This window comes from Squalius cephalus (genome assembly GCF_949319135.1).
Source record: "Squalius cephalus genome assembly, chromosome: 13".
In the NCBI taxonomy this organism is placed as follows: Eukaryota; Metazoa; Chordata; class Actinopteri; order Cypriniformes; family Leuciscidae; genus Squalius; species Squalius cephalus.
The window spans coordinates 8,897,607-8,919,517 of record NC_137134.1 but is presented as its reverse complement, the minus strand read 5'-3'; the positions used below and the strand labels follow the sequence as shown (position 1 = coordinate 8,919,517).

The 21,911-nt window shown below is 38.2% G+C and overlaps 1 protein-coding gene across 2 annotated transcripts in view; it reads right to left on the bottom strand.

Moving 5' to 3' along the window:
* Positions 1-592: 592 nt before the first annotated feature.
* Positions 593-21,911, bottom strand: part of slit1b (slit homolog 1b) — a 52,481-nt gene continuing 31,162 nt past the window's right edge. The window contains exons 19-37 of one of the 2 annotated variants that reach the window (XM_079889814.1): positions 19,557-19,700; positions 19,312-19,478; positions 18,235-18,373; positions 18,066-18,134; positions 17,010-17,081; positions 16,840-16,911; positions 16,615-16,686; positions 15,152-15,315; positions 14,953-15,077; positions 13,633-13,727; positions 13,417-13,556; positions 13,212-13,308; positions 6,972-7,109; positions 5,382-5,610; positions 4,406-4,536; positions 4,171-4,325; positions 3,791-4,091; positions 2,219-2,418; positions 593-1,337 (exon numbers count right to left, since the gene is read on the bottom strand). In XM_079889814.1, coding sequence (XP_079745940.1) covers positions 1,093-1,337; positions 2,219-2,418; positions 3,791-4,091; positions 4,171-4,325; positions 4,406-4,536; positions 5,382-5,610; positions 6,972-7,109; positions 13,212-13,308; positions 13,417-13,556; positions 13,633-13,727; positions 14,953-15,077; positions 15,152-15,315; positions 16,615-16,686; positions 16,840-16,911; positions 17,010-17,081; positions 18,066-18,134; positions 18,235-18,373; positions 19,312-19,478; positions 19,557-19,700 — 2,755 coding nt within the window. In that variant the 3' untranslated portion in view covers positions 593-1,092. The remainder of the gene's footprint in view (positions 1,338-2,218; positions 2,419-3,790; positions 4,092-4,170; positions 4,326-4,405; positions 4,537-5,381; positions 5,611-6,971; positions 7,110-13,211; positions 13,309-13,416; positions 13,557-13,632; positions 13,728-14,952; positions 15,078-15,151; positions 15,316-16,614; positions 16,687-16,839; positions 16,912-17,009; positions 17,082-18,065; positions 18,135-18,234; positions 18,374-19,311; positions 19,479-19,556; positions 19,701-21,911) is intronic. The other variant, XM_079889815.1, reaches the window with a different exon arrangement.

The window sequence follows — 21,911 nt, the reverse complement described above, 5'->3', positions numbered from 1 at the left end:
CTACAAACGACACAGGGAATATAAAAGTGTATATCAATACATATCACTTCACGTGACGTGGAGAGGGAAATTTACACACCGATCGTTAGGCATCGCTACCACAAATAAGTCTGAATAAAATTAACGCGATGAAACCGTGTTGACGCACGTTTTGAATGCGTGTGTTTTGAATGCGATTGTTCGCGGGTAGAAAAGGGCGCGAAATTCGACAGAACACAATGCGAATGGAACTATCATGATTACGTGGGTTATTTTTATATTAAACATCCCAACATGGGATCCAAACATGAGAAATTATTTTCATTAAACCATATTCTATAAATTACCGTTTTATTAGTGTATTAGTTGTGGCCATTTACAGTAGGCTAGTATGCCATCACACCACAACTCAGGTTCTGCCTTTGTGATGATGATGTTGTAGACTAGACATATATAATAGACATATAAACTAGCCAATTATTTAAAACATAACCCAGTGCATTATTCCTAATATTAACATTTTTGAATGAAACACTCTAAATAAAAATTCATGCCTAATATTGAGTGATGAAATCACTTCCAACAGTCCTAAGAAACAAAAAGGCTTGGTTTTACTTGACAGTGTGTTTTAAAGAGGTTCAAAACTCTTTAATGAAATAAATAGAAAAACTTGCACACAAAAACACTGCATTAAATGAAAAGAAAAAGCAGCCTCAACTACGTTATCAAACAATTGTGGGTAGAAAAACAGACTAAAAGGTAAAAAATTGTACATCACCAATGTTGGTGTTCAACATACAAAAATACTATATGGAAATTAAAAACCGTATATATTACAATCAAAATGAATGTTAAACAAATATTTTACAATTATATTAAATACTATAAATCCTGTATAACATGCTGTTTGTTAAACTGTATTCTTAATCCAAGTGTTAGATTTTTACTTTCAATAATTCTGACAGCACAACTCAGAAGAAAATACCCATAATTCATCATTCACATGCAAGAGTTATATTTTCTTAAACAGATGTTATGCTCCATGGTACACAGAGACAAATGAACGCTATTTTTCCCCCCCAACGTCTTCCGTCTGTCTCTAATCTTTAATGATTACACACACTTTCCACAGCTGCATTCGACTGTCTTTTCCACATCCTGTGAGAAGGAACTGCCATCGTCGCACTGGAAGCTGTAGCGTCTGCGTCGTACCCTGGATTCGCTACAGCAGAAGCCCGTATCCGACCCGCACCCGCCGCCACACTCCACCCAGGACAGCGGCTGCGTGCTCCGGCACTGGACCCCGCCGCGCTGAACCCGATGGAAGTCCCGCACGGACTCGCCTTGGCAAGGAGCCACTGGAAGCAAAGGGTATATTCAAATAATGTCATTATCAGTGTTGGGGGTAACTCATCATTACAAGTAACTTGAGTTACGTAATCAGATTACTTTTTCAAGTAACTAGTGAAGTAACGCATTACTTTTAAAATTTACAACAACATTTCTGAGTTACTTTTTCAAATAAGTAACCCGAGTTACTTTGTTTTCCCATTTATTGACTGACAGCTCTCCTGTCCACAAATCGAAGTGCCGAGGCGTTGTGTGTAAACATGATGGGTATTGTAGTTCTAGACTAAATGTGAGCATTTACTCATCTCACTTGCACGAAAAAAAAGATTCAATATTCCTCAAAATGAATAAAATCAGTGAAATGCATAATCAGAATACTATGCAAACCTCTAATAACGATATTATGTTAAATGAAACATACATTTTTATGCATTTAATCTCACTTTATTGACCAATGTACTTGCTTCTAACCTTCGATGATTCAGTAAAACCATAAGCAAAAATGACGCTTTTGATTTTTTGACTTTTTCTTGATTTTTTTTGTTTTTATTGGCAAACTAAATGTTAAACTTTCTTCTCCTGCATCCTATTCTTCTGTTATCCAGAACTGCAGCACTTGAGTTGCGCCCTCTACTGTACACGCGTGAATTTGCATTTCCTTCAGCCTGAAGCTTATTATTGGACTTTTTGTGTGAAAGGGTCTTTACATTTGCATCAAAATATAACTTTTTTGTTATAAAAAAACAAGCCCAGCCCAGGTGAAAAGTAGTAACGCAAAAAATTACTTTTCTAAAAAAGTAACTAAACGCAATTAGTTACTTTTCAAAGTAACTTTCCCCAACACTGATTATGATAATGGTTTGTTGCGTAAATGAGCAGCGTAATTTACCCATGTCACACAACTGGCCGCTGTAACCGCTGTCGCAAACGCACTGCGCCTGTCCCGCCTGTGACACCTCGCAGAAGCCGTGCTGGCATGAGAGCGCGGCACAAGCGTGCTGTTGACTGCACAGCGGGCCGAGGAAACCGTCCACACACTCGCAGCGATACGACTGCAGGTCCACCGGGACACAGGTGCCGTGAACACACCTAACAGGAGGGGAGAGAGGGAGTTAGGTTACACACTGCATACGAGGGAAAGTGGTACTACGGTGATTAATGTCATATTAATGGATTATTTTACCAAAGGTATTTGTTTACATTTCTGTAGCTCAAACAGTTTGAAAACGCATCTTTTTCTCTCCATTTTGGCCGTCCATCCACAGCGCTTTGGTCAATGAAAACTAAGCTTTTTGAAAACGCTCTCCGAAGTGGATAGCTATATAGATATCTATTTGATGCACGTGTTTACATCTGGAAGACGTTTTTTTTTTTAGAGTGTTTGCTCATCTGCAATACGTCTATAGGACGTGTCCTGTCAGATGTCAAATAGACGTTTAGAAAATGTCTTTTAGATGTTTATGATTTAGAATGTATGCAAAACTGACGTCTATCAGATGTTAGTAAACAGCAGATGCTTTCCAGATGAAGTGATCTTCAACAGACATCTTGCAGACGGACGTGTTCTATTTGAAGACGCATTTATCGCGTTGTAGTGTGGACTGAAAATGGAGGCTTTCGAGAGTGTTGCTAAGTCGGTGGTTTTCCCGCAGAATTGGGGTTGATTTGTTGATTTTTACCCCTGTACATATGATTTCAGTGCTCCAACAACCTCAAAACACCCCCCAGACATACAAATTCAATGGAAAAGCATAATATTTAAAATAAAAAATATAGATTTACATATTTTATATAAAATATATAACATTTTTATTTTATCTATAAAATATTTGTACCTAAATTTTCATTAAACATGTTTGATATTATATATTATCACTTTAAATATATTATATTATATTATATTATATTATATTATATTATATTATATTATATTATATTATATTATTATATTTAGTGCTGAGCAACAATTAATCGCATCCAAAATAAAAGTTTCTATATAAAATATTTATATATAATACAAATTATATATGTGTATATATATATATATACATATACATACATATACACACAATATATACGTACATGCATGTGTGTGTATTTATATATACACAATAATTATACACAGTAAAGGCATATATATTATGTAAACACAAACTTTTATTTTGGATGCAATTAATCGTTGCCCAGCACTTTTTATATTATATTATATTAGCATATTTAAAGAATATATTTCTAGGCTAATAATATATAATTTTAATTGAATATATAATATTAGGCGAATATATAATTTAGGCTTTAACCTTGACTGCTAATTTGAAATTATTGTATAACATGATTTCCTCTGTTTAATGAGAATATATTTTATGTTAGGCTTTCACATTAAATTACCTTGACCGCTAATTAAAAATGATTGTATAACATGATTAATGTGAGACGTGCACATGAAGGCACGAGTACTGACTTGTTCTTCTGGCAGGGGTTGGTGGCGGCCGCCAGCAGGGGCTGATCGCAGTGCGGGCCGCCCCATCCCGGCTGACAGTGGCACACGGGCCCGACGCTAGAGTCCGGCTCACACACGCCGTTCCCGCAGCGCAGATCCTGACAGGCCGCGCACCCCGGCACCACTCCGGGCTTCATCTGGGTGTGTGTGAAGTCCTGCAGCTCGTTGTTAATGTACAGGTTACGAATGCAGCCTTGAAAACTGGATCCGTTGAGAGGCGGCCACTGGTTAAAAGACAGCGACTGCGCGTTTTCAGGCATACCTGATGGGAAAAAAACATGCATTTAGAGATGATAGAGGGGAATATGACCAGCATGCATAGGTATGGGTGAAGATCTTACCTCCTACGTATAGTGGGGCATCTCTGGTGAGGGGTTGGACGTGTCCCAAGCTGTCCAGAGTAGTAGGAAGCCCTCCATCAACTGAAAGGTTGACCATCTGGTCATAAGTGACCAATTCAACGGTATGAAACTGTCCGTCATTCACTATTTCAGAGCTGTGGAAACAGGTCAATGAGGCAGTGAGTTACAACAGAGATGTTTTTATACTAAAACATGAGCTTGGTCTTTATTGCACCTGTAAATGGTGCTGCCCGACTGACTTCCAGCATCATAGGTGACTTTGACATGTCCCTCATGTAACTGTACAGCGATGTGATCATTGACGCCGTTGTAGAGAAGAATGCCGTTGTCCTCAGCTGTGGAGACCTGAGAGAGAGAGAGAGTTTTATGAGTGTCGGCGCAATAAACACCAACGTTTGACACCAAATGCACCATTTTTGTTTCAAATATTCTAAGTACACTACTATTTAAAAGCTTACAGTTTCATATGTTTTTAACAGACTGCATTTATTTGAAATGCAGTAAAAACAATAATATTGTGAAATATTATTACAATTAAAATGTCTATGTGAATATTTAGTAAAGTGTAATTTTTTCCTGTGATCAAAGCTGTATTTTCAGCATCATTACTGCAATCTTCAGTGTCACATGATCCTTCAGAAATCATTCTAATATGATTTTCTATTTACATTATTTATTAATTGAATCTATTTGAAATATTTATTTATTTACATGTTGTTTATGTATTTGCAATGTTTATTCATTTACATATTGATTTGCATATTTATTTATTTGCATCTATTTTAAATATTTATTTATTTATTTACATGTTTATTTATTGCATATATTAGCAATATTTATTTATTTACATATTTATTTGCCATATTTATTCATTCGTTTGCATATTTTTGCTATATTTATTTATTTATTTACATATATTATTAAATATACATTTATTTGCATATATTTATATATATATATTTGTTTCTTTATAGACATGTCATGTCATTTACACAGTATGACAACAAGAATTTTTAATTCATGCACAGCCAACAGAGTAGATGCTGCTGTCATGACAACAGCAAAGTTTAAGATGCAGGGCAAGAAAGGTGGTCTGAGATATTAATTTAGTCATTAATTCCTGCCACAAGAATAGCACATTCATTTATTTTCACAATGATCTCTGTTATGTAATGAACGGTTAGCTGTACCTGTAGAGTGATGTTGGTCTGAGGCCAGTTTTTGACGTCGCTGAGCAGAAGGTACGAATCTCTGTCGATGAAGTTAACGCTGAGGAGCTTCTCGCAGCTCGGGCCCCCGAACCCAGAGAGACACTGACACACTGCAGTACCGTCACTCTCCACACAGGGGGCGCCGTTCTCACAGAGCAACAACTCACAGCCGGAGGGGGGAGAGAGAGACGCCTCGCATAACCGACCACTGCAACCAAACACTCAGTGTGACCCCAGAGAACACACAGCACAGAAATCACAGCTCCACTGACATGATGAAGAAAGGGGAAAATCTCTCAAAACAAGAGTTTGCAAGTTCTTAGAAATTCACTTTATGTTCATACTGGTTTCATACAGTTTTGAAAACGTTTATAGCATTTTGAGACCAGGTTTAATTTAAATACTCATATGGTGCAACCGTTGAGTAAAAAACAATAACACATTTTTCTGAATACACGTATTAAAATGTAATCATTTATGTTGGAAAAGTTTTTGTATATATTTTTCAATGTAATGGACCAAATGCATGGGTGTATTTTGCCATTTTTGGAAGATGTTTAGCATGAAAAGCACTATCTTGTTAATATATCATGTTTTTGGTCTTCCCAGTTTTTAATCAGGACAGACTTTGAAGGACTTGTTTTGTAAGATTGACCCAATTTTTATCACAAGTACATTTGAAAAATCTTGTATACAATAGAGTTATATATTCATCATTCTCAGTCTTTTTTCAGTTGAATTTGATCAAATGTTTGTATTTATTGTATTGTTTGTTGAATCAGTCTGTGAAGCTGTTATTGCAATTATACAACATGAATTCAACTTATTTGTCATAAAACGTCAAATTATCAGATATTTAATTTTTATTCCCTGCATGTTCCTGAATGTTGGTCATACTACATGACTTTGATTTTGTAGACAAAAAAATAAATAAAAATTATATATATATATATATTTTAATATTGTTAAAATAATTTGTTAAAATATCGTTAAAATAATTTGTTAAAACAAATTAGAAATAATATTAAAAGATTATAACAAACTATTTAAGGTTTTCTTCAAGAATTTTGTTCTTTATTATGATATCAGGACAGTTACACCACCATGATGTTTTATGCTGCCCTCATATATATATACATACATATATATATATATATATATATATATATATATATATATATATATATATATATATATATATATATATATATATATATATATATATATATATATAAAATCAATATAGAATCCTCCAGTAATGTGGATAAAATTTGTAGTATTATTTTATATTATAACTTTTTTATATTATTTTATAAAACGCCTATTGAATATTTTTATATGAAATAGAAAAATATATATATTATACATAGAAAAAAAATTATATTATAACATAATATTATATTTATATTTACATATTTTATATAAAAATATAAAACATTGTTATCTATTAACGTTTTTATATTATATATTTTGTATTAGTCTTTCATATGACGTAACCAGGGCAATAAAATTAAACTGGTTATATAAGATAATTTCCATCATTACACAGTATATCAGGTGTTGACTCACCTGTAACCTTGTGGGCAGACGCATGTATATCCCGCCACATGATCCACACACCGTGCGCCGTTCTGGCAGTAATGCCCCTCGCATTCATTAAAATCTATACTGCAGTCATCACCCACAAAACCAGGCGGACAAATGCATCTAAACACACAAAACACACACTGTTTTCATTAAAGGTCATAAATGCCATTTATTTCATTATTTGAATGACCTTAAAATGATGCTTTTCAGCTGAAAGGACTATTCACACCAACAGTAAATATTTGCTAAACAGGATTTTGAATAGAAATTACACATTCCTATGGAGCTATTCAAATGGAGGAGGAAAATTAAAATTCATTGGGTGAAAGAAAGGTTTTTTTTTTTTTTCATATTCAGGCTTTTTTTTTCCATCAAAATAATTTTCTCCTCACTTTAAAAAGTTGATAAAAAGCTATTTAGTTTGCTCTCCTAAATACTTGATTATATGATTGTATTCATACACTACCATTCAAAAGCTTGGGGTCAGTAAGTTGTTTTTTTTTTATAAAAAAACTAATATTTTTATTCATCAAGGATGCATTAAATTTATCAAAACTAACAGTAAAAACATTAATCATGTTACAAAAGATTTCCATTTCAAATAAATGTTGTTCTTTTAACCCTTAAATGCATAACTCAGGGCTTTAGTGACCCAGGACGTCATTCACTACCCTCCTCCTCAAGTTAGACATCAACCTTCTTAGTATTCCTCAATCAATTCATTATAAACAATTTAACAAGAAAAAAATATTAAAGAATGCTGGTTTTCCAATTAATTTTTGTAAAAAAAAAATCGTACAGGGTCACTGACGACCCGAGGCGTGTAACAGTGCAAGTATATTTTTTCTGCACAACAATAATTTAATCTTTGATGACTAAATTCATCTTTATTCCATAAGGTGGCAATGCGTGATACACAATGATGAATGTCTAGGTTACTAATGTAACCCGTTCCCTGAAGGAGTGAACAGAGACGATCTAAACTGATGAATAGGGATCTCACATTAGAGCCCAATCACCTTTGAGTGTAACAAAACAAGCTAATGGACATTGGCAAGCGAGATTTGCATTGCGAACCCCGCCCAGCGAAGGGAAGCGCAGTGCGCTCGCTCAGTTAAGTTTTGCGCTGAGGAGCCGAGATGGTGTGTCTCGGCCATTCAGCGGTGGCACATAAATTGTGGCGATGGGAAGTAACGTCCTTCAGGGAATGGGGGTTACATTAGTAACATAGATGTTTCCTATCAGTCAGTCACGTTAGACGTTACGTCAGACGTGAACTGACGAATTTAGATTCCTAACGAAACGCCACAATTGCTGTCCCTTCCAGTGTCCTGCTTAAGCTTCCTAATCTCCCCGCACCTGTTGGGGCAGAGAAAGGATAGGGCTTTAACGCAGAGAGATATCAATCACTGCCGTTCCTTCAATGAGACCATTTGGATAACACTGGGAAAGCGTGCCTACTCCAAATGGAAAGATTCGCTACGGAGACCACACCCTGCCCGTAAGGAGGTAACATGTGGGAATTACAAAAATGTTCTGACCATTAGGGCAGTGCTATATATGGAAGTTATCTGTGGTAGATCTAGCCTAGCTAGGGTGAAGTCAATACCGGCAGAGACGGCAGGGCGGGCTCTGCCGAGGGAAAGACATGGACTCGCCAATAGGGAAGCCGTACCGTGGAAGAATACACATGTGGGATTGCCCGTAGGGGAGGAACTCCAAGCAGGGTTCGCCAGGTGGGAAACTCACCTGTGGAGCAGATAGCATGCCTATCCAATCCTAAGAGGGAAGTTGCGCTGCAAGTGTACTTGTAGCAGGTACACGAGAGGACATAGGCTCTACATAGAGATTGTAAAACCTTGCAAACTTGTTAGGTGTCGCCCAGGGAGGTGCCAAAGCCATAGCCCAGGAGGAGGCAACGCTCCAAATGGAGTGAGCTCTCACCCCAATGGGGGCATGGGTGGTCCTGATTCGCCAAGACTATGGCATCCACTAACCAGTGGGTTAACCTCTGCTTGGAGACAGCCTTTCCCTTCTGCTGGTCTGCGTAACAGACAAAGAGCTGGTCTGAGGTACTGAAGCTCTGCGTGAGGTCCACATACAAGCTCACAGCGAGGATGGGACAGAGCAGAGCCAGGGCTGCACTTGCAGGCTCACCACCTGATCCCTGAAAGGGCTGGTGGGAACCTTGAGCACATATCCGGGCAGGGATCTCAGGATCACGTGAGAGTTAGCTGGCCTGAATTCCAAGCACGATTTGTCGACTGAAAATACCTGCAAATCCACTTCCCTCTTTGACAGAAGAAAGCACAGTCAGAAGCGCTGTCTTGAGAGACATGATCTGAAGCTCTAATGACTGCAGCGACTCGAATGGCGCTCCGCACAAGGATAACAAGGTCAAGGAGAGGTCACAAGAGGGTACAAGGTGGGGACGGGGAGGATTCAGCCTCCTCGCACCCCTCAGGAACCTGCTGATCAGGTCGTGCTTTCCCACAGACTTGCACAACATACACTTTGAGGGTGGAGGGAGAGAGTCTTCGCTCCAACCCTTCTTGCAGGAAGGAAAGCACTGATCTGATTGGGCACTTCTGGGGTCTTCTCGGTGAGAATACCACCACTCAATGAACAGGTTCCACTTCAGAGCGTAAGAGCACCTTGTAGAGGGTGCTCTCGTTGAAGTGATAGTGTCTACCACCGCTGGGGGTAGGTCACCTAAATTCTCCGCGTCCCATCCAGAGACCACACGTGGAAGATCCAGAGGTCAGGTGCCAGGTGCCATAAGGTGTCCCATCTCTGAGAAAGGAGGTCCTTCCTCAGAGGAATTCACCAGGGAGGGCTGTCTTGAGGAGCATCAGTTCTAGGAACCAGGTACGGTTGGGCCAGTAGGGCGCAACTAACTGTGCGTTCACACCGGACGCGAATAGAGCGTCTATTTATACACTTGACCACTTTGTGTGCATTTGCGCGTCAAGAGCGAAATTGACGCGCGTAAAATCAAAAGTTTGAAGCGAAATTTACACACGTCAGAGGAGAAAGTTTCGAAACCTGTTGGCGGCCATCTTTTTTTTAGATGTTTATCGAGCATTAGCATTAGCATTAATCGAGAGAATCACCGCTCGTATATGCTCTGGAGAGCAGAAACAGCAGCGTAGGGGACATCGTGGCTGTACCCTCCGGAGGGTTTCAGGAGTTTCACAATTTGCTCCCGGAGGTAGGTTTGGTGGACCTAACGGTGAGGACGCTGACGAGGACAGCGTAGGCCGTATAAGCCTCGGCCTCGAGTGGTCGCTGCCTGACGAGCCCGCGCTGTACAGCCCGGCGCGAGGTTCACCCTCGCCCGCACCTAATCTGTGATTTATTTTTGTTTTGATAATAAATGGAGCCAGCCTTCAAAAGTGAAACCTGTCCTGTGATTTTTGTTTTGTTTTTATACACTAAATTGTGTTTGTTGTCTTTACATTAGATTAATAATGTTTCATATAAACTAGAATAGATATGGAATAAATAGCATTCAATACAAAATGAGTATCTCATATATTGAAATCGAGTTTTATGTTTTTATTTGCTTTATTGTGCATTTTAGTCATATTACAAAATAATGTATTGAGGCCAAACATAAAATAACATTATAAACTCTCACTTCACCACGTGACAGCAGCATGCAAGCAGGCTCCTGATTGGTTAACGCGGCGCAAATTGACGCAGAAGTTCAGATTTTTTACCTCGGGCGGCAGACGCGAATTCGCGTCAAACGCGTGAATGCACAAAGAGCACTAATGAAATAATTCGCGCGTAACGCGCTTAACGCGCCAGACGCTCAATTCGCGTCATTCGCGTGAACTTGACGCGCGAATGAGGCGAATTCGCGTCTACCGCACCGCGCTAAACGCCTCATTCGCGCCGCAGGAATTTTTTACGCGCATAACGCGTCTTTGCATTGACTTAACATTGAAATCACTCGCGCCTGACGCGCTATTCGCGTCCGGTGTGAACGCACCATAAAAAGGCCTGCTACTTGCCCTCCCTAACCTTGCACAGAGTCTGTGCAAGAAGGCTTACTGGGGGGCCAACTGTGTGCCAGTGCATTCGTGCCAAGGGTCCCCTCAGTCAGGGAGTAGAACAACTGACAGTGAGACGTGTCCGGAGAGGCAAACAGGTCTCCCAAATCAGCTGGACCATCTGGGGGTGGAGGGAGTGTGGGAGTTGTGAAAGCTCCATTCTCCTGGGAGTGTGGGCTGTTGTGAAAGCTCGTCGGCTGCACGATTGAGCTCGTCCGGGATATGAATGACTGTGGCTTTCAGTAAAAAAGCTTTCCTGCCTCTGAACGAATTCAGGCAGTTCAGCACCAACTGAGCACATTCGTTTGTGCGACGTGCAGTCATGTTGACTGAATCCAACTCCACACCGAGAAAAAATATCCTCTGCAAGGGGGAGAGTTTGCTCTTTTCCCAGTTGACCCGAAGCCCAAGATGGCTGAGGTGCCTTAGCACCAAGTTCCTGTGTTCACACAGCTGCTCCCAAAAGTGGGCCAGGATGAATGGCCCAGGATGAACTGCTGGACAAAGTTCTTGACTACGTCGCTGAAGAGGCCGGTCTAGGAGATAGGGGAGTAGAGAAAACGATATTTGTCGGTCTGCCAGGTTCAGCCAGAGATGGTGTTCCTGGACCAGAAGAGTGGACATCGTCTGCCCAAGGGACCGCGCAGTGACTTTCATCCCACATAGGGTGAGGTCCATGGCTGTGCGCAGTTCTTGCATCAAGCCAGGGTCAGAACTGCCCTCGTGCAGCTCTTTGAGTGCCTTGGCCCAATAGACTTACAGGAGGGCAATGGTGTGCAAGGCAGAGGCAGCCTGTCGAGCAGCTCTGTAAGCCTTGCCCGTAAGCAGAGACGCAAACTTACAGGCCTTGGATGGGAGACATGGATTACCCTGCCAGGCGGCAGCACTTTGTGGACACCTGATGCGCCGTCACACCAACACTCTCTGGAGAGCTTCTTCCGGGTTTATAGATCACTCGTACCAATGATTGCAGAGCAGAAACGACGAAACACTTGGCTCCGAAGCGAAAGCTCAACTGAGCGAGTGTACCGCGCTTCACGATGCAAATCTCTCTCCAGTGTCTATTGGCTCGTTTTGTTAAACTCCAAGGTGACTGGGTTCTCAGGCAAGATCCCAATTCGTCAGTTCATGTCTGACGTAACATTGAACGTGACTGATTGATAGGGAAGCGACATTTCACTCATAGTTACTGCAGGCAGAAAACAAAAGAAAAAGAAGTATCACCAGCAAAACTTAAAATGGCTCAGCGATTTACTGCAGAGCAAGTCCTGAACGCAATAAAAAATTTGTGTCACTGTCACTTGATGGTGAATCAAAATACTGATTTTGAAGATGTTGAAAATGATAGTTTTGAGAATATGTTTGAGATCGTGAATATGAGCCAGATGCTGAATGTACTGGGGAAATGAGCTCTGACGAGGACAGTGATGCTGGTATAAAACATCTGCTCAAACTGAACCCTTCCAAGCTCCAATTGTTCCTCTAATTTCAGGAGAGTTTTATATTATCGCGACAGGTAGAGATCCATCCTTGTAAGATATAGACCCGGGTCGCTAAAGACCTGAATATGTAATAATGATTGGTAAAACATCCATGCATTTAAGGGTTAAACATTCTATTCATCAAAGAATCCTGAAAAAAATAAAGAAATCACAGTTTCCACAAAAATGTGTAGCAGCACAACTGTTTTCAACATTGATAATAATCAGCAAATCAGCGTATCAGAATGATTTCTGAATAATCATGTGACACTGAAGAATGGAGTGATGATGCTGAAAACTCAGCTTTACCATCACAGGAATAAATGACATTTCACAATATATTCACAACAGAAACAGTTATTTTAAATTGTACAATTATTTCGCAATGTTACTATTTTTATGCAGCCTTGGTGAGCAAAAAATAATACAGACCCAGAAGTGCATGGTTTTTTTATTATATATACTATTAATTTATATATGGTTTTTATAATTATTTTTATAATATGCATTTTTATTATTTGTTTTTCCCAGCTGTCTGCAACCACATCAGAATTGGGTCGCAACCCAGAATTGGGATGCAACCATTTTTGGGTTGCAACCCAAGGTGATAACATGTAATATTGCACACAACAATAAGCTAATAATAACAATAAGCTAAACGCAGCAGCACAACTAGCACTTACTTCGGTCCTGTGACGGTCGGTATACAAGTAGAGCCGTGATGACAAGGATTCTGGCCAGGATAACACAGATCTTCCTCATACTCTTCACACTTTGGCCCTGTAATGCACATTCACACTTTCTTTACCAATCCAATCACATTCTATCTACAAGGACAATCTGTCCATATGAATCACTGGGTCAGTATAAATCAATATCAGTATGTACCTGAGAAGGGGTGCGGACAGACGCAGGTGTAGTTTCCCACTCCGTCCACACAGATGGTGCCATTTTCACACTTGTTATCCACACAATCGTCAACATCCACCTCACAGAATTGACCGTCGTATCCCAGAGGACACATGCAACTAGACAGACGTGCAAAAGTCAACTTCATGTTTCTTGTTTTAATCATCAACAGAATAACAAGGTGTGTGTTCTCACCTGAAGCCTTTTCTAGCCTCTTCGCTATAACAGGTGCCTCCATTTACACATGGATTGCATTCACAAGCGCTGACAGAGACCTCACAGTTTTTACCCTATAAATACCAACATGCAGCAGACAGACTTTTCAAGGAATGTTCTTTTTAATACTCTTTATCATCCAGTGCAATAAAACACATATAAAATCTGTGGCATGTTGTAAGTTACTGCAGAAAATAATTCCTACTTGCAATAATATACTTTCAATGGAAGTCTATAGGGCACAACATTCATATGGGGCATTTTTGGTGCTTATATTCTATAGAAATGTGTGCTGTTTTAGATATTTAATTGATTTGAGAAGTCTATGGCGGATGAACTTCTGGATATGTGTTTCAGTATTCCTGTGAGTGGGTTAACCGGATTTAAGGGCCCTACACACCGGGACGAATATCGGCACGCGTTATTCGCCAGCGTTTTTCAGCGCGTTTTTTGTGTTCACACCCAAGTGATTTTCGCTGACGATGAGCCGAGTGTACATGCAAATTCATTCCCTGACATTAGATGGCGCTTAATGTAAAACAGAAACCACTCCATAACAGTTCTCTTTTATCAAGATTTGTGTAGTCGCTGTCGCGTTTGTCATATAGTTCTTTATGTTCCGACACCAACGAGACCAGCAGCTCTACACTCATCTTGCCTTGCATCTTCCTCGTCTTATTTCTTCCCGGCAGTGTTGACGCTACTTGGCGTATATCTTCTTCGCCGTTACGTATATGTGCTCGGCAAGACCGTTTTGTGTTTGAGCGCCCCCAAGTTGTGTTTTACTGTAACTTCAGAAGCTCCAGACACGTGAGCAAAAGCGCCAATCTCATTGGTCGGATAGTTTTTGACGCGGCGCGTCAAACCAAAAAAACGAACCCGAGGCGTTTTTTAAAAAATTACGCTTTTACGCGTGCTGTTTTTCGCGCCGGTGTGCACACTCACATTGGCGCCCTTTGTTTAGTCACGAGGCGTTAAACGTCGGCGAATATCGCGCGCGAAATTCGTCCCGGTGTGAACAGGCCTTTATGTGGTCAAAATTGGATGTGTGTAGTTATTGTTAACTAAAAGTGTTAAAAAAAATGTTATTCATTGAAATAAGGCTGAAATAAAATATAAATACTAGTTTACTACTAACTTTTTGGAATTTTTTTCCCCCATAAATTTAAATAAAACTGAAATAAAATAAATATAACTAAATGTTAGAATTTAGAAGGTTTGATTGTATATCAGGTATATTGTCAATGCTTTGAACCTGGAATATTTTAGCAGCACTTCTCAGTAATGTATGATCAGGACCTTGTAACCCTGCGGACAGCTGCACTTGTACTGATGCACGGGGTCGTCGTGGCACCGGCCTTGATTCTGGCAGGGGTTTGAAGAACACGGGCTGCATTTCCCAGACACAGACGGATCCACGGGACCTGAGGAAGATCAGACCTCTCAAGCGTCATCCTGAAGGGAAATGTTCTTTCTTTCTCTGATGTTTTTCACCCACCTGTGCATTGGAAGGTATTGCCTGGTGTTGTGAGCAGTAGTTTTCCCTCCATACCCCGCGGCCCGGAACAACGGGCGATGCCGGGTTCCTTGTACCCGCTTTTCACCCAATCAGAAAGCCAACGCAGCCGACAGTCACAGTACAGCGGGTTTGCGCCAATGGCCCTTGAGAAATTTAATGGCAGAAAACACATATGGATGTAAACTGCAAAACAAATGAAGTGTATAACTTTTCCTTACTTTTCCTTATTATTAATTTAAAAATTATTTACATTTTTATTTAAATTTGTATTTTTTATTAAAACAATTGTCCATTTTAAATTATGTCTAAAATGTCTTAAAATTGTATTTTTATACATTTTCTTTTTTTTTTTTTCCTTTTTTTTTTTTGATTTATTAAATTTAGGTAAACACTTAAAATTTCAAAATAAGATAATTACTTATGGAAAGATTAAAAATTAAATAATAAAAATAAAAATATTAGATAAAAAAACATTGGCAACTAACTGAAAAGAATTACTAAAAATTACTAAAACTGAAATAAAAATTTATTTGAGCTATATAAAAAGAAGAAAAAAAATGTCTATTTTTATTTTAGTTTTTACTTTATTACATTTATGTAAAGCACTTAGAATTTCCAAATAAAATTGAAATAATTACTTGTGGGAAACATAAAAAAAATTACATTATTTTTGGGTAACTGAAATAAAGCTAAAATAAATCAAATAAAAACGTCAACGTAAAAGGAAAAAAAGCATTGGCAACAAACTGAAATAAATTACTAAAAATTACAAGAAAAACTTAAATAAAAATTAATTTAAGCCTTTTGAACGAATCGAATTAATGAAAGACTCAATGACTTACTCATTAACACATTTACCGCCACCAACTGGCAGTTTCAGTTTATTTTTTAGAGTGTCATTTCATTTCAAATTAATTTCAGCTGCAATAAACGGTCTGTTAATATATCTAAATACCAACTCAGATGCAGCTTCTGAAAAAGAATGTGTAATAAATTCTATTTTGAATCAAATAAAATATCTCTTTCTAAAGCTACGTTTTGTAAAGTCTACTTGACGCTTTTCTCATTTAACACAATAATGATTTTAAATGATCTTTTGGGGGTAATTTATCAGCCAAATTTGCGATTAATTAATTAAACAAATTAATCGGCATATCATGTAATTAATTAGATACAAAATTTGAATCACTTGACAGCCGTAATATGTTGGATGAAAATATAAACTTTTCAACAAAAATGATAAGTAGTGCCTTGGCAACTAACTGAAATAAATGACTAAAGATTACTAAAACTAAAACTGAAAATTATATAAAAATTAATAGAAATGCACATAATAAATGATTAAACTTTGCCATATACCTTTAAGTGTGGACGAGAAGCGCTCGTCTTTGCATGTGCATGTGTGGAAGTATCTGTACAGAGACAAAACAGGTGTGACTCACAGGTGTGATAGAGATGCAGCATCTCTGAAGATTTCTTGGTGTAATTCAGATATATTGTTGCCATGGAGAGATCTGCAAAAAAAATTGACAACAGCGAGGAGAAAACGTGTGGGTTGAGGGGAGGTCAAACGATTATATCTATATGTCTGTTAAAGCACACTGCTTTCACAATCATAAAAACATGAATTTCTGTAAGACAATAGAAGTGTTTCCAGAGGAACTCACAGCAGTCGAAGAGAGGACAGTCCTTTAAACACAAGAGGAGGGATACAGCGCAGGGCGTTATAACTCAAGATGCTGTAAATCACCACAACACAAGCCAGATGATTATAGAAACAGTGGAAAAGTCAGTGGAAAAGTGTGTGTGTGTGTGTGTGTGTGTGTTTCAGGCTCACAGTGTGGTCAGCTGACTCATGTTGGAGAAAGACGAGTTCGACAAGGAACTGATTTTATTGTTGCTCAGGTCACTGAAATAAAGCACAAAGATATTTTACATGTACTGTCATTAAGTGAAACATTATAAAAAAATAATTTCCAGTGTTATTTATTGTTCTTATTATTAATGTTTAATTATTTATTCAGTCCTTTTCTTATATTCGTATCAAGTGAAAAATTACACAATAATAACTACAATAGAATATTATTATTAATATTTATGTATATAATATAACATAATATTGCAATTACTATTATTAAAGTGTGCAATCATATTTTTATATTCTATTATTATTTATACAACAATATACTATTTTCTCACTATTATTTTATTATTATTATTTTAATTAGAATTAATTTTATAATTTGTCATTATTTGTACTATCATCAAGTGAAACACAATAATACAATTATTATTTTAGTTGTTGTTGCTGTTATTGTTATTAATGTATATATATTGTAAAATTATATTATTAATGTATACAATATTATATATATATATTATTATATAATATTATATAATTTTATATATCACAACGATAACAATAATTATTGTTAGTAGTAGTAATAAATCAATGTATATAATATTATATAATACAGTAAGAGTATATGATAAATTATATAATAATAATAGTCCTATTATAGAATGAATATATCTCAACAAATGTATTATACAATAATAATAATATTGTTATTATCACTCATGATGTATATATTATTATATAATATAATGTTTAAAACTAATAGTTTTATAACAATATTAAATTTACATATATGCACTTGCACACACAATACATGTGTGTGCATATATATATATATATATATATATATATATATATATATATATATGCACCATTATTTTATTTAAATTACATAACTTTATCATTTGCTTAAATACTAACTGCACAATAGCATTGAAGCTGAATCTGATCTTGATCTTGAATATGAACATAAACACAGTCTGCCCCCAGTGGCTGAGCATGGCAGTGCAGGAGTGAACCGAGGTCAACACTCACACCAGCTGCAGGTGTTTGAACGCTGAGAGCTCTTTAGGAACCGCAGCAAACAGATTCCCATCCAGGTATCTATGGAGACAGAGAGAGTTCATGAGGCGTCCAAACACAGCCAGACAGGAATCCCGACAGCGTTTGCATAAGCCCTTGCGCCCACCCGAACATGACTCACAGTTCAGTGACATTGTGTGGGACGCCACGGGGTAAACCGAGCAAGTGTTTGTTGCTGCAGCGCACCACCGACTCCAGACAAGTGCACTCCTCCGGGCACTGTGGCTTAGGGACGCAGCTCCTGTCGTCTTCAGTCCTCGCTGGAGGAGTGTGTGGAACAGATATATTCAGAAATACAGTCATAAATAAAACGATAGCATGGTATATTAAATTGAATACTTTCAAATGAAAAAAAACAAACATTCAACCTGCCAAATGATGAAGAGACAATGATAAACTCAAATATAAAAGACACAAAGGGTCCTATCATACACCCGGCGTAAGTGTTTTTTGCTAGTTTCAGCCCGACACAGTTATCATTTTCACGTCCTGCGCCACGTTGTTTAAATAGCAAATGCATTTGCGCCCATGGGCGTGCTGGTCTGAAAACGAGGTGTGTTCTGGCACATTGTTGGCGTGTTGCTATTTTGAGGCAACAGAAATAGACTGATCCATTGACCAACTGAAACCTGGTCTAAAGTCAATGCCGCAATATTTTTATTGTTATTTAAAGAGCGCATTAGTAATATGAGTCTATAGGCGAGTCCACAACACGCGTACACTTTGCTTATTACACACACAGGGACACAGCAGCACACAAACTAGCCAAATATTAAAAATAAAAGGATTACAATGTAAAAGACTATTATCGTCTACATAAAGATATGATGGAATCCGGCTTGTCCCGTAGATGGTCTGCTTGCGCTTTAACCTCGCGCACGAGCAGACCCGTTTCCTCGCTAGAGAAGCGTTCAGTCTTTCCATTTGCAAATTCCACCATGTAAATAGCGAATCCGCAACTGGCATTTAAAGGGAATGGGAGATGAGATTCTGATTGCTGTTTTGCACGTTACGCCCAAAACACACCCATTACTCATTAAGAGAATAGGGACAACCCTTTTAGACCATGCGCCGGGACCACCGACCATTTTTCCAGTAGTTAAACTAGCAAAAGTGGATTCAGACACACGCTAAGTGCGATTGTGCCGTGCGCTTTAGACCATGCTCTTAGATCCTTAAAATCTTAGATCCAATTTACCCTTGTCACAGAGGAAGTCTGGCTTTGCCACATCCTGCAGTGGGATCTCTCTAAGAAAGGCTGGGTTCTGGCAGCGAGGGTTTCCCGTCACGATCTGACGAGATCGTAGCCACTCTCCCAACCAGGACAGACGACAGTCGCAATTAAAAGGGTTCGCCAGCAGGTTTCTGGAAAAAGATCATGGAGATTAACATAAAGCACATATCAAGCTCAGATATACATTCATAAAAAGCAGCGTCTTTTACAGGGTGGAGAGGTTTGGCAGCGTGTCAAAGGCTCCAGGCATGATCGTGGCGAGCTGGTTGTCGTAGAGTGAGAGCAGACGTACGTTCTGCAGGCCTGAGAAGCTGCTGTTGTGGATGCAACGAATGCGATTATTCCTGAGCATCCTAACAGAGACAGAAAGAAAAGAAGGATTCAGAGAGTAGCCTCAGGGTGACTGTGAGGAACAATGAAAGTAAATCCAGAACTAAGAACTGTGTGTAAATAATACTTTTAAATAAATGAAGAGCTTAAATACAAACATATCAACATCCTATTACAGCTGAGGTATTCAATTAATTCTCAGTTATGAACGATAAAGAGGACTCATTTGGTTTTCTGTGATATATCTACATTGTTGTTGCTGATTCTGCTGATTTGACATGATATCTAGCTGTGGTTAGCATAGCTGGAACATTGAGGTTTTGTTGAAAGTGCAAAAAATTCAATAGTCTTGAAAGTATCAGCAAGAATGTGTTAAAAACTACAAACTCTTGAAAAAACTCTTGAAACTGCACACTTTAGAACCATTTTAAACACTACATCGAGACCCATCTGCGTCATCTTCTCAGTTCGCGGGCACGCGTCCTGGCGCTCTCATGAACTCACTCAGAGGCCCACGCAGAAGAAAATGACTAGTTGAATAAACTCTTTTTTTGGGGGGTTTTTGCACACAAAAAGTATTCTTGTCGCTTGACAAACTTAAGGTTGAGCCACTGTAGTCACTTGGACTATTTTAACAATGTCTTTACTAACTTTTCTAGGCTGGCAGATGCAATTACCTAGCAGCCTCTGAAGGAGTGAGCCAGCTCTCAGATTTCATCAAAAATATCTTAATTTGTGTTCTGAAGATGAACGCAAGTCTTACGGGGTTGGAACAGCATAAGGGTGAGTAATTACTGACAGAATTTTCACTAACCCTTTAAGGAGAAAATACTCAGCAATGGTGTTGACTTATGATTTTGCACATGGTTTGTCTTAAAGCATATTAAAAACACCACATAGACATATAAACAACATTAAAAGCTTGATTTTGACTTTGATGATTAATTGTGCAGCTCTACAATCTATGAATCAACCAACCAATCAATTACTCACACTACCAATTGATCAGTCAACCAACCAATCTATTAATCAAACAATCAACCAGTCACCCAATCAACCAGTCACCCAATCAATCAATCAATCAATCAATCAATCAATCAATCAATCAATCAATCAATCAATCAATCAATCAATCAATCAATCAATCACTCACACTACCAATCGATCAGTCAACCAACCAATCTATTAATCAAACAATCAACCAGTCACCCAATCAATCAATCAATCAATCAATCAATCAATCAATCAATCAATCAATCAATCAATCAATCAATTACTCACACTACCAATCGTTCAGTCAACCAACCAATCTATTAATCAAACAATCAACCAGTCACCCAATCAACCAGTCACCCAATCAATCAATCAATCAATCAATCAATTACTCACACTACCAATCGATCAGTCAACCAACCAATCTATTAATCAAACAATCAACCAGTCACCCAATCAATCAATCAATCAATCAATCAATCAATCAATCAATTACTCACACTACCAATCGTTCAGTCAACCAACCAATCTATTAATCAAACAATCAACCAGTCACCCAATCAATCAATCAATCAATCAATTACTCACACTACCAATCGATCAGTCAACCAACCAATCTATTAATCAAACAATCAACCAGTCACCCAATCAACCAGTCACCCAATCAATCAATCAATCAATCAATCAATCAATCAATCAATCAATCAATCAATCAATCAATCAATCACTCACACTACCAATCGATCAGTCAACCAACCAATCTATTAATCAAACAATCAACCAGTCACCCAATCAACCAGTCACCCAATCAATCAATCAATCAATCAATCAATCAATCAATCAATCAATTACTCACACTACCAATCGTTCAGTCAACCAACCAATCTATTAATCAAACAATCAACCAGTCACCCAATCAACCAGTCACCCAATCAATCAATCAATCAATCAATCAATCAATCAATCAATCACTCACACTACCAATCGATCAGTCAACCAACCAATCTATTAATCAAACAATCAACCAGTCACCCAATCAACCAGTCACCCAATCAATCAATCAATCAATCAATCAATCAATCAATCAATCAATCAATTACTCACACTACCAATCGTTCAGTCAACCAACCAATCTATTAATCAAACAATCAACCAGTCACCCAATCAATCAATCAATCAATCAATCAATCAATCAATCAATCAATCAATCAACCAATCAACCAATCAACCAATCAACCCCT